At 42.4% G+C, this 13,171-nt stretch overlaps 1 protein-coding gene across 2 annotated transcripts in view; it reads left to right on the top strand.

Moving 5' to 3' along the window:
• zcchc14 (zinc finger, CCHC domain containing 14) overlaps positions 1-13,171 on the top strand; it is a 126,372-nt gene that overhangs the window by 94,089 nt on the left and 19,112 nt on the right. The window contains exons 9-11 of one of the 2 annotated variants that reach the window (XM_085991589.1): positions 1,912-2,003; positions 6,501-6,628; positions 10,215-10,358. In XM_085991589.1, the coding sequence (XP_085847715.1) occupies positions 1,912-2,003; positions 6,501-6,628; positions 10,215-10,358 (364 nt within the window). The remainder of the gene's footprint in view (positions 1-1,911; positions 2,004-6,500; positions 6,629-10,214; positions 10,359-13,171) is intronic. The other variant, XM_085991590.1, reaches the window with a different exon arrangement.

Here is a 13,171-nt window from a genome sequence, read left to right as displayed (position 1 = left end):
TGGGAGTATTTTTTTCCTCCTCTAAATGTCTCTGGTCATCTGATCTCCTTTTTCACTCCCAGAGGGTAAATGGTCCAAAGTTACAAGCTTCTCCAGCTATGAATGTTATTCAGGGTTAACTTGTAGTAGTTTGCTGTAGCTAGCTGCACATGCATTTGATTTTTTTTCTCTTCTGCTGGTTCTGCTCTTAATCTTCACCTTGTGAATAACGGATTCTGATGAATCAATTAAAAAGAAAAGGAGACAAAAATATCACCACTGGAACTGGTGCTCTTCCAACAAATAGGTTGGACTGGTGTGCAGTAACAACATTGATGTTAAATTGTGTTTGCTTGTAATTTAGGTATTAATGTCCCTTTGCATAAACATAGCTTTACTGAGATTCTGCTGTTAAGTGAATGTATCATAAGACAAGGAGATATGGGGCACAGATGTATAAATCCTGCAGATCTGGACAGAAAGCTCTTTATAAACCCACATGTGGATTTGCACATTGTCTTCTAAGTGTGGTCAACAGATAACAATCCAATATAAACCAGTTATTAAACAGAGGGTAACAAATATAGGTAGTGGAGTGTATTTCCTCATGTCACTCCTTGCTAGGCAGTACAGGACACTGATCTATAAATCCTGTCGATCTAAAGAAGAAGCTACTTACATGATTGCTTCAGCTGAGTTGCCCAAATCCAGTGGCTATTTTGCAGAACTTCAAAGAGAATTCCTATTGAGAGAAGTGAAAGCTCATTCTATTTGGGAAAAGGCACAGAGGAACAGTATGCATGCTTTCAGGAAGGGTTACAATCTTGACAGGTCAGGAGAATAACTGCTTTGACACAGCTGTGCTTTAAGGTGGCCTGAAAATCTGCTTCTTTCAGAATTTGTCCATTGATTTCTGTTCAGCTTTAACATTCCTGTGGTATTATTAGACTATCTGGTTCTTGCTGGTTTTGAGTGGCTTGGTCATTATTTTTCGCGATTTTTCCAGTTTCAATTAATTTCATATCTTGGGTGTTTCCGATCTCTATTTTGTTCAATTAAAATCAGCATAAAATGAAGTAAAAGTTGGGCGTGCATTTCACCTAGAAAAAGGAAGTAAGTGCATGGGGAACCTCTGGTCATGACTTTCTGGTACAGTGGAGATTTTAAAAATCAGACTTGAGTTTATGGTGAGCTCCTGGTGAGAATATTTCTTTTAGTTTTTCATTTGTATTCTTTTCAACATAATTTGTCAATATAAGTACAGTTTCAAAATTCTGCCTTTGAGTATTTATCAATAAACCCTACAGACCCTGGATATGATCATATTTGTATGTGGGGTTTGAATAAATTAGAAATCCTGTTAGATTACTTATAGTCTTCCTCAATCTTTGAAAGAGATTCAACTCCCACGTACTAAGCTCCCTCCCAGCCTTTCTCTCATTTCTCTTTCTCGCATGGTCTGGGGTTACTAGCTCTTGCTATTGCTGGCTCTTCTAGTTTAAAGAGCGAGAGGGACCGTCCACAATGATACTTCACTTGCAGCTGAGTGAGGAAAATATTCTGACTGCATAGGGTGTGAATTTCTTAAAAAAGCAGTTTTTGGAAGTCGTTTCCCCTGTGAATTGACAGCAGTATATGTTATTTATATCTGGAAATTGAACCTTTCTTGAAGAGCGGGCTAGATAAGCAGGGCACAGCCATGGTATTTAAAGACCATTTCTAAGGACAATACAAAGCTGTGGACTTCAGTGTTCCCTACAAAAATGAAACCAGTCTTTGAAACAAACCTTTCTGATAAGTGACCTTGCTGTAACAATTCTAAAATGCATGTATTTAATATCACAACTTTGACCTGTTAAGTGATAGTTAAAAATTAAATTTTAGATTAATTTTGTATTTCCAATTAGATTAACAGCTGAGTTTTTTTTGTAGTTCCTCAGTCTTACTGAAGAAGATCTGAACAAATTTGAAACACTCACTTTAGGAGCGAAGAAAAAGCTGAAGATGCAATTAGAACTTGAAAAGTAGGTCTTTTTAAATTGTTGATTTTATAAGAACATTATGAATTTAATGTAGAGATGTGTGTATAATCATAGACTCTACTCAAAGATTCACAACTCTCTGATCTATTAATTATGCTGACAATTTGGCAGCATACAATCATTCCTATTTAATTTGAGTTATGGTGATGCTTAACTGCTATTTTGGTAGTTGTATAAAATATTGGTTTAATTTTTATTGCTGTTCTTGAGGACCTGATTACTGATTTTTTTTTAATTTGGATGAACCTTTTTCATTCTTCTATCACATGAATATAAACATTTACCCAGCAATTCTCACTAAGTTTATGACTTCTGTTGTTCTGATAGAGAGATGTAAAGTGACACTAGACATCTCTCCACAACAGTGGATAGAGAAATAGGAGGGGAGCGCAGTCACATCTGCTCAATCTTTACCAAATGGGGCTTTATCAGGTGGGAAGAAGGTTACCTGGCTGCCTGTCTTGGCTAGGAAATGGCATGTATACATTTATAGAATAGGTGAAGTACAATAAAGGACAAAACTGATAAAATGTAAAGAGAGAGTTTTTATTTTAAATTGATTTTAAAGAAAATTCTTAGGGGATGGGTGGGTATTGGATTTGCAACAGATTAACCTCAGCCATTTGTAGCGTAGTCACTTTTTGAATTGTATAACTTCTGGATTGAAATTAGTTGGTCTGCTATATTTTAAATTACTCTGGAATAGATTTTATAATGTTATCCAAAATCATGGCCCAAGAAAATTATTCTCGGTTTAATTTTGATTTGCTAAGTTAATAAACCGTTTCCCTTCCATTGCCTTAATTTAGATCCTTTGCTCCCTCTTTAGGGACAACATTGTATTGCATGCATAAAACTCAATCCCACAGGTCTCACTGAGCATTAATATCATTTTTTTTACCAATTTGTAAGAAACATTTGTGACCATGTGCGAAGTTGTTGCATTTTATTTTTCATTGTATTTCTGAATATATGTGTTGGAAGGAAGTATTGCATGTAATTTATGAATATGGAGTGATGTGTGTACTCTGTATAAAAATGTTTTATTTGTCCAGTTTTACGTGTATTACTTTTTATTTATCAGGTTAGAAGTTATTTCCATGCTGGCTTGCTATTGCATTAGCATGCGTATTCATGCAATGTATGCGGAGATGCACAATATTTGGAGGAACCCAAGTACCATAATTTTCAGGATATATTTAGTCTGAAAAACATGACTCATTGCTAAAGTTACAAGACTACCATCTTGCCATAAGCCAAGCCACCCTGTAATACAACAGTGAATTGTCATCCTGAAGTTGCAAAAGATTTTAAAACATCCAGTAATTTTTTTAAATTTTCATGGTGCTATTGTCCCAAAAGTAGCAGTTGAAAATGTGAAGTTATTATAAAAGCAACTGCCTGGTGGTCCCGTAGTTTGGTACACAAATCTATTGCATTGTGGATTTGTAGGCCAGGGATTCAGGCATGCAATTCTCTGCAGTGTGAGTCCCTGATCTCAATCGAGTTGAGAGAATCCCCAGCAAGTGCTGGGTTCTTCCTCAGAGTAATAAAAAGGGAAAACACTGAGTGGATTATCCCACTCTGGTCTTTAATATAAGCAGTTACAGTATGGTGTGTCTGATGGTGTTTTTTATTAACAATATTAACTCGAAGCCTCATTGATGTGGAACCTGCAGCAGCATTTTTATATGTAGGGTCGGTTCCATATATATTGAGATGGCATAAAAACTGCACGTGTAAGCACATGAGCAGCTGTTTTTAAGTCATGATTTGTGACTTCGGCGCTGATATTAGCTCGGAGGCGGATTTAGCGGCATGATCTGAATAACATTTTTTGTCTCCGTTTCCTGGCCGCAGCCACGGAGGCTGGCTGGCTGTCGGGCAGGTAGGCCTTTGGCACCAGGCCGCAGCCACGGAGCAGAGAGGAGGGAGGGAGGGATCGGAGGCCCGGGGGTGGTCGAAAGGGTTGGTGGTGGAGGAGATCGGAGGTCTCGGAGAGGGGGCGGTGGGGAGAAGATTGGGGGCCTTGTAGGGGAGATTGGAGGGGGGTGGTGCGGGGGTGTTGGGGGGAGATCAGAAGAGCCTCCAACAGATTACTAGGATTGCTGTGCCACTGCCCAGATGGAGCACAAACCTGCTGTCCACTCTCAGGATGATAGCATTCATTCTCCCACCACTGCCACTCCGCAGTGCCCTTGCTGTTGCCTGTCAGCCCAGACTGCTGCCGCCCATGTCGAGATGGTGCAGCCTGCAGCCGGGCCTTCTAGGCCCAGAGCTGCTCAAGGTCATCCTCCAAGGCCATCTGCAGTGTCCGCCACTGAAAGTGAGCAGCCTTCCACAAGCCATGCTGCAGCCACTGGGGTAGCACTGCGTAGGAGCACTTGGACAGGCAAAGGCAGACGGAAGACAGGCACTAAGGAAATGCACAAGGGTAATTAGTTTACGTTTGTATGCAATATGGCATGATTTGATTTTTAAATTTAGTTTGGAATGTTTATTTTGTGTTGGCTTTTATTTTTGCATTGTGGCCAAGCGGACGCTGTGATGGTTAATGACAGTGAAGGTAAGGTGTGGGACTGTTGGTGAATGGCAAATTGAGGTTGCGGTTGCTGGTATCGCACCCAACTTAGTTATTCACGGACAGCCCGGGCAGAAAGGGGCTGTCTAGATTGCCTCCTCAATTCCTCTTCCTCTTACTCTTCCTCATGCTCCTCAGCTGCTTGCTGTATAACTGGTGGGAAGGGCTATGCCCTCATGATGGCGAGACTGTGCAGCATGCAGCAGACCAACACGAATCTTGATACCCACTCTGCCAAGTACTGCAGTGCTCCTCTAGGCCGGTCCAGGCAGTGAAAGCATTGTTTCAGTACGCCAATGGTCTGCTCTATCACATTTCATGTAGCAGCATGGCTTTCATTGTATGCATGCTGTGCGTGGGTTGCGCACTGGAGTCATGTGCCATGTCATCAGCGGATAGCCATTGTTGCCCAAATGCAGATGGCACAGCGGACTGTTGCAGAATGAAGGCATCATGACTGTTGCCAGAATACCGGGCATTGACCTGCATGATTTGTTGCCTACGGTTGCACACCAGCTGAACATTGAGGGAGTGGAATCCCTTTTGGTTATGATATATGGCAGAGTTGACTTGCAGCGTCCGCAAAGCGATGTGCGTACAGTCAATGGCACCCTGCACCATAGGGAAGCCTGCAATCCAACAAAGTCGTGTTCTTGCTCCACCTGCTGGTCTCTGGCAAGAAAGAATGAATGTAGTCAGCTCTCTTTGAATAGAGGGCCTTGGTGACCTCCTTTACACAACAGTGGACGGCAAACTGCGAAATGTTGCAAATATCTCCAGCTCCAGCATGGAAGGATCCAGACGTATAAAAGTTCATCACCACAGTCACCTCCACAGCCACTGGTAATGTGGTCCTTGCCCTGCTCTGAGGTTGCAGTTGTGGCTGCAGCAGGTGGCAGATTTTAGTGAGGATGTTCTTACTGCAGACGTCTCGCACATTGTTCCTCACTGAGGTTCATCAGGCAGGACAATTGCTCCCTGAACACCCTGGGCTCCTGCTGAAAGCCCTTCTCCCCCTCATCCTCCTCCCTCTTCTAGCAACTTGTCCTGTTCTGAGTTGCCTCTGCTCATTCTCCCAGTCATGCTGTACTCCAAGGGGAATGTCTCCTGATGCACCCATGTCTGGCCGCAAGTGGTTTGTGCAGAAGCCTTAAAATCAGTTAAAAGTCCTTCAGCACTTGCCACACGACACCCTGTAGACTTTCGCAACTTGAAATAACTATGGAAAGCATCAAACACTTGTAGAATCGTACCAACAGCCGGAAGAACTCAACCAGCAACTAATCTGTAAGTAGCTGATGATCCATTGAAATACCGTTGGTGGAGGCGGTTCTTCCTGCTGCTTAACGCGTGTTCAGCCGTGCAAGTTTAAGAGAGGGCATTGGCTAGAGCATTGAGCTCCAAAAAGGCACCACACGCTGATTGACGTCATGATCTGCCTGCTCTGCATACCTCCAGAGGACGTTACCTGCGCACGCGCGCTAGTGCTCTCACCAATATGGCGTCCAGCATGATTCGCACTACAAGTGCGCGCATTGGACATCATTTTGATACCCAAACAGCACCCGTAGCGGCCAAACAATGGGCGCTACTGATTCCAATTTCGTGCCCCCCATCTTTTGGTGGAACTTGGGCCCTCCAGTGGCAGCAGTACTGCCTCACTTATTTTATTGTGCTGCTGCTAAATTTAGGGTTGCTGTGCAGTTAAGTAAACATGCCCAGCTCTTCAGCATGGTAAAGGTGCATGTTAAAAGAGGAGCATAAAAAGAAATACAAATTTCTCTTCACAAACGTAGACAAGCAGCTGCCTAATTTGAAACTAAATTAAACTGGAAATGTAATACTTTCAGGTCATCATATTTCTTCCATTCCAAAGTTAACTTTACTGTGATCCACAGAGAGAAGTCTGAGAAAAGAAATATCAACAGTGCGGGTCAGTCACCTGCTTCCAGTGCTGGAATTGCACGGGTTACGCCAACAAGTCATTTTGGTCCTATTCACTCGATCCGCTGCAATCCTGCTGCAGGTAATTACCAGAAAAGTCATAATCAAATATTTACACTTCAAAATCTATATTCTATCAACAAAACAAAAATCTTTTGACAATATACCAGGGTGGACTGTCTCCTGCATTCATTGCTTTGCATTTCTTCAGGTTCTATATTGCTGGCTAGCTTAACATGTTTCAGGAGTAAGTAAGCTGTGCTAGGATGACACTCGGGGGTAGAAATTGGTATGCATCGGGTATAGTCGTGGATCTGTGCAGGCATTGGTCCCACTGCAAAACTTGTGGGGGGTCTTTTTTAGGCGCCCGAGGCGGTCACCTAAAATGGGCATTAGGTCCCTTAAATGTGTACATTAGGGACCGAACACCTGTTGAAGGCCCCATCGAGAAATTAGTCAGTGATGGGCAGGACAGGCGTCGGCACTTCAGCCTTGATCAGTGTTGTGGTGCTTCTTATGATAAGTGTATGCCTTTGATTTTAGTAGAATGGATATCTGCAGTGATTAAATTGCATCTGCCACGTGTCTGCTCTTTATGCTAGCCTGTTTATGACATCCTGAAGTTGTTTAAAATCCTCTTTGCTGTTTGCTATACCTCCTACTTTTGTGTATCCAGGAAATTTCAAGTTAATGTTCCCTATTTACGTATCCAAATCATCTATAAATATACAGAGAACAAAGGTAGACCCAGCACTGACTCCGGAGGTACACCACTTCCAACCCTTCTCTAATCTGAGCAAGACCGTAACTCTTTGTTTCCTGTCCTGCAGCTAATTTTTTATCCATGCTGATGCATTTCCTCATACCATGTGCCTGATTTCTTTCTAACGAGCCTCTTGTGAGATACATTCTCAAATGTCTTTTGAAAATCCATTTACAGGAACAAGACAAGGCCATTCAGCTCCTCAAGCCTGCTCTGCCATTCAATTAGATCATAGCTAATCTGTACCTCAACTCCATTTACCTGCCTTGGCTCCATATCTCTTGATACCCTTGTGTACTTGTACTCCCAAATCTCTTTGCTCCTCTACAGTTCCTAGTTTCTCACCATATCTTTTGCCAAAGTGGATGACCTCACACTTGCTGACATTAAAGTCTACCTGCCATAGTTTTGCCCACTCACTTAATCTGTTTATGTCATTTTGCAAATTCCTGCTCCCATTTGCACTACTTACTGTTCCACCTAATTTAATGTCATCTGCAAACTTGGAGATACAACTTTGAATTCCTTCATACAAGTCATTAATAAATTTGGTGAAAAGTTGAGGCCCCAGAACAGATCCCTAGGGAACACTTGACGCATCCTGCCAATCTGAGTACATACACTTTATCCCCACTCTCTGACACCTCCCAACCAATTTCCAACTCAAGTCAAAAGGCTACCTCCGATTCTGTGCGCTCTCATTGTTGCCAATAATCTTTTTGTGGAACCTTATCGAATGCCTTCTGGAAGTCCATATAGATAACATCCATAGACACTCCTTTTTCTACCTCATTAGTGACCGCCTCAAAAAAATTCAACTAAATTTGTCAGATATAGCCCACCCTTGACAAGTCATAGAGTTATACAGCACAGAAAGAGGCCCTTCGGCCCATCGTGTCCGCGCCGGCCATCAAGCCCTGTCTATTCTAATCCCACTTTCCAGCACTTGGTCCGTAGCCTTATATGCTATGGCGTTTCAAGTGCTCATCTAAATGCTTTTTGAAAGTTGTGAGGGTTCCTGCCGCTACCACCCTTGCTGACTCTCTTTGATCAGCTCATACTTGTCCAAGTGCTCAGTCACTCTGGGGGGGCGGAATTTTAACATGGGTGAGCCTGTGGGATTGGGTGCGGTTGGGGGGTTAAATGGATAAAAATTACGAGCGCGTCAGGAAGCCAGCCCCAACCTGCCGACTTCCGGGTGTTACTGAGACAGGACAAGGGGCGGGCAGCCAACCCGCTCCCAGGAGGCGGGTTAACATTTTAAATATTTTACGAGCCTGAAAGCCTCGGATTTAACCTGCTTTGCAGGTTTTACCATGACCTGCTGGGGAAACCTGGTAGGTGCAGCGAGGCAAGGATAGTCTCGGAGAAGGTAAGTGGGCCAGGAGGAGCAGGAGTGCTTCCTCCCGGCCCTGCAAGCTCTCACGGGGTCGAGGATCAGACCTACCTGGTCCTGCAGCCTCCTCTGGAGTACTCTCCGCCTGACTGGAAGCCAAGCCTGTCAATCAGGCTGACGTCTGGGCGGGGAACCTGTCAGGGCCAAAGGTCGCACGCTGTGGAGTTAAAACTCTGCCCACCTCCCGCCTGCACAACCTGCCCCAGTAAATATCCAGCCCTCTGTCTCTGATGATAGATTCCAGTAATTTCCTCACAATTGATGTTTAACATGACAGGTCTGTAGTTACCTGGTTTATCCCTCCCACCCTTCTTAATTAATACAGTGACATTTGTAATTTTCTAATGCCAGGGCACGATTCCTGAATTATGACTAATGCCCTGGGATGGAAATCATCAAGTCCTGGAGATTTGTCTATCTTAAGTCCCATTATTTTCTCCATTGCCATTTTCTTACTTGCATTAAATCCACTAAGCAGCTCTCCTTGACTTATTTTTAGATTCCCTTGTACCACAGGTATTTTGTCCTCTCCCTCCACTATAAAAGCAGATACAAAGTACTCATTTAACACGTCTGCCATTTCCTTATTGTTTATTTTAGTGACACCTGCATCTGTCTTTAATCGGCCCACATTCTCCTTTACCACTCTCTTTATCTTATATATTTATAAAAACATTTGCTGTTACATTATCTTGAATAATGAATTCTCAGAGTTTACCCACAGCTGACATTAGACTAACTGGTCTATAGTTATCCTGTTCATCCTTCTCCTGATTTGTGTTCAAAGGTGCGACATTGGTTACTTTCCAGTCTAATGAGACAATTTGCATATTTAAGTAGGATTGAAAAATTGTGGCCAGAGCCTCTATTATCTACTCTGACTTCTTTCTACTGCCTTGGATACCTGCCTAATGACATCCACCTTGAGTTTTGCTATTTTTTTTCCAGAATCAATTCATTTTGAACAGTTATCTCCAACAATTATTCCATATCCTCTTCTAGCACAACTAAGATCTCGTAATCGCCATCATTTGTAAAAAAAAAATACATGTCTGCTATTTGTGGGAGACTACTGTGTACACATTTGTGTAAAAAAGAGTGACTGTACTTCAAAAGCAATTCCTTGGCTGTGAAGCCTGAGGATGTGAAAGTTGGTATTTCTCTTTATTTCTTTCCTCTACTTATTGGGGAAAACAATTGTCCAAAATTTTGTTGCTCGTACTTTAGCACCTTTTTTTATCTGTATGAGGATAAAATCAAATAATTTTGTGTTACTTGTACAGTTTGTTTTCACTTTGACAGCTGCTGATTTGGGATAAAATGTAAAAGTGATTTTTTTCACTATTCCTATCTAATTAAAATATATATCACCATGTGCCAGTGTTTTTTTTTCTGCTCCAATACAAATGCCCAATACAGCTGAGTAATTCAATACAACAGTTTTGAATAGGCACTTTTAATTTTAAACTCGAGTGTATTCATGACTCATTGTTTTCTGTTTGCTGACAGAATTCCGAGTGGAGGTAGAACAGCACAGTCGCACAAGAACTAAAGATAGTGGATCTTCCTCTGAATATTCCAGTTCACCATCAAGTCCAATAGGAATCCAGGGAAGGGAGGAGAGTTCAGATAGTGCAGATGAAAATGACAGACGTAAGTTTCTAGAACTTGATGAGGGTAAAGAATATCAGCAGATTAAAATGACAGACGCAAGTTTCTAGAACTTAATGAGGGTAAAGAATATCAGCAGAGATGATTGCTTTAGTTAGTTTTACTACTGACATTGTATGGATATTATTTTGTTCTGCACTTAATTTCATTATCATCCAGCAAATAGTGTCAGATTGCATATAATGCAAGGAAGATTAGTGTTGCTGGTATTTTATAATTAGCAATTCTATTGTCCTGCGTGTAGATCCTGAATTTGCCTCTTTCTTGTATGAAGATGATTAAACAATCAAATTCTTGGAAATATTCTGGTAATTTTTAATTTTCCAACCAGTTAATTTGTCATAATGTAAAAGACGTTACTGCGTTTTAACCAGGACAAACTGCTTCTTTCTTATTGTTGTCTTCTTTATTCTTGGATGGATGTTTCTCCATTCAGGATAACTCTGTCTGTTTGACTTTAAGGTATCCATGACATTTTTAAAAAAATTGAACACAGAAATGGAAATAAAATCTTGAACATATAGCCAAAAACCATTGACAACTGAATAGGAAATTTGGTTGATTGTAGATTTGGTTTTCCGTAAACTTGCCTGTGGTAACTGATCTCAGCCAGGCAAGCAGTAGAAGTGCTATTGTTAACATCAGTGCATTGGGCAAGGAAGGAGAAAATCTACTGAGCCTCCCACTGGTAATTGCTACATGTGTGGACATCAAGTGAAACCAGATTGAGTTTCACTGTTAAATAGCTTCACTATTGATAACTGGGCTTACAGATGTAGAATGGTTAATTGGTGAGGTACCAGAGGGTTGCTAGTATTGTGGAGTGAACCCAAATATGACCCATCACCTTCAGGAAAGGAGTGACATTTTTATCAGTATATTTTTGTAAATCTGAAGGACATCAGTGCTGGATAATTGATTACATTTGGTATCCAGGGTATTGTCACGAAGCAATCGAATATGCCAGGTATTGGATGGGCCAGATGCAGAGTAATGAGCCTTCCACTTTGCAAGGGTATATAAAAACAGGAAAGTTCTTTTAATAGGTGGCTTTAGTCAACTTAATATAAATTGGGAAAGCGCAAGTGATTTAGAGCCAGATTTGATAGTTGACTGCTTCGTGACCTGGTGGGATTTCTTTTATTTGTTCTGGGGTTGTGGGTGACTCGGGGGGCGGGGGCGGGAAAGGCTGCATTTATTGCCCATCCCTAGATGACCTCTGAACATGATGGCAGACCTTCTCTTTGAACCGCTGTAGTCCTTGCGCTGATGATGTTCACACAGTGGTGTTAGGTATGAAATACCCAGAGTTTGACCCAGCAACAATGAAAGAATGGCAATATATGTCCAATTTAGATTGGTGCGTGACTTGGAAGGGAACTTGGTGTTCCCAAGATATTGCTAGTTGTCCTTTATGGTAGAGGTTGCAGGGCAGGGAGGTGATGTCATAGTATGTTCGGTGAATTTTTGCCATGCATCCTATTGATGGTGCATACTGCAGCCACACTGATGGTAAATGGGGTGGATATTTAATCTAGTAGCAGTGGTGCCAATTAAGCAAACTGATCTGTCCTGGATGCTGTTGCGCTTCTTGAGTATTGTTGCGGCTTCGCCAATCCAGGGAAGTGTTGAGTATTCCATCACTCTCTTGACTTGAGCCTTGTAAATGTTGGAGAGGCCTTGAGGGGTCAGAGTTGAGCCATTCATTGCAGTACCCAGCCTCTGCCGTACTGTGGTAGCCACGTTGTTTATAGAGTTGGTCCAGTTAAACTCCAGTCAGTGGTAATCTTCAAATGTTGATAGTGGGAGACTTGATATTGCTTGTGAGGGATTTGATGGTGAGGCTATTGAAGGTCAGGGGAAGGTGGTTGAGTCTAATCTTGTTGGAGACGGTCATTACCTGGCACTTATCTGGCACAAATGTTACCTGGCACTAATGTTACCTGCTACCAATGTCAAAATACCGCACATGTGCGGTTTTTCCTATTTAAAAGCTGGATGCGCGGGAGCTGCAGAGCACTGTGTGGCCGCGCAGCTTAAAGGGAACATTGCGTGCTACTTGTCAGCCTAAACCTGGATGTTGTCCAAGTACCTGCTGTAGGCTAGCATGGGCTGTTTCATTAGGAGAGGAGTTGTGAATGGAGCTGAACACTGTAGTCACCAGTGAACGGCCCTACACCTGATCATTTGATGGAGTGAAGGCCATCATTGAAGCAGCAGAAGATGGTTGAGCCAAGGACACAGCCCTGATGACCTCCTGCAGCAACGTCCTGTGACTACAGTAACTGGTTTCCAATGACCTTGACCATCTTCCTTTGACTCCAGCCACTGGAGTGGTTTTCCCTTGAGCCCCATTGACCTTGTCTTTGCTAGAGCTCTTTTGTGTCATTCTCAATCAAATGCTGCCTTAAAGTCAAGGGTAGTTACTGTCACTTCTCCTCTAGCATTCAGCTCTTACGTCCATTCCTGGATAAAGGCTGTGATGAGGTTAGAAGCCAAGTAGTTCTGACGGTACCTAAATTTAGTGTTGGCCAGCAGACTATTGATGAGTAGGGGTCACAATGGCTCTTGCATCACTTTGTTGATGATTGGGAGGAGGCTGATAGAGTGGTAATTGGCCGGGTTAGATTTAGCTTGCTTTTTATACATAAGACTTCTCTGGGCAATTTTCAACATTGTCGGGTGGATGTCAGTGACATAACTGCACCAGACTAGCTTGGTTATGATAATGGCTAGTTCTAGTGTCCAGGTCTTTATCACTACAGCCTGGATGTTGTCAGGGTCCGTGACAAAAA

This window comes from Somniosus microcephalus, chromosome 6 (assembly GCF_052327205.1).
Source record: "Somniosus microcephalus isolate GS21.2 chromosome 6, FLI_Smic_1.0, whole genome shotgun sequence".
Taxonomy (NCBI): Eukaryota; Metazoa; Chordata; class Chondrichthyes; order Squaliformes; family Somniosidae; genus Somniosus; species Somniosus microcephalus.
This window is presented reverse-complemented; position numbering and strand designations above follow the sequence as displayed.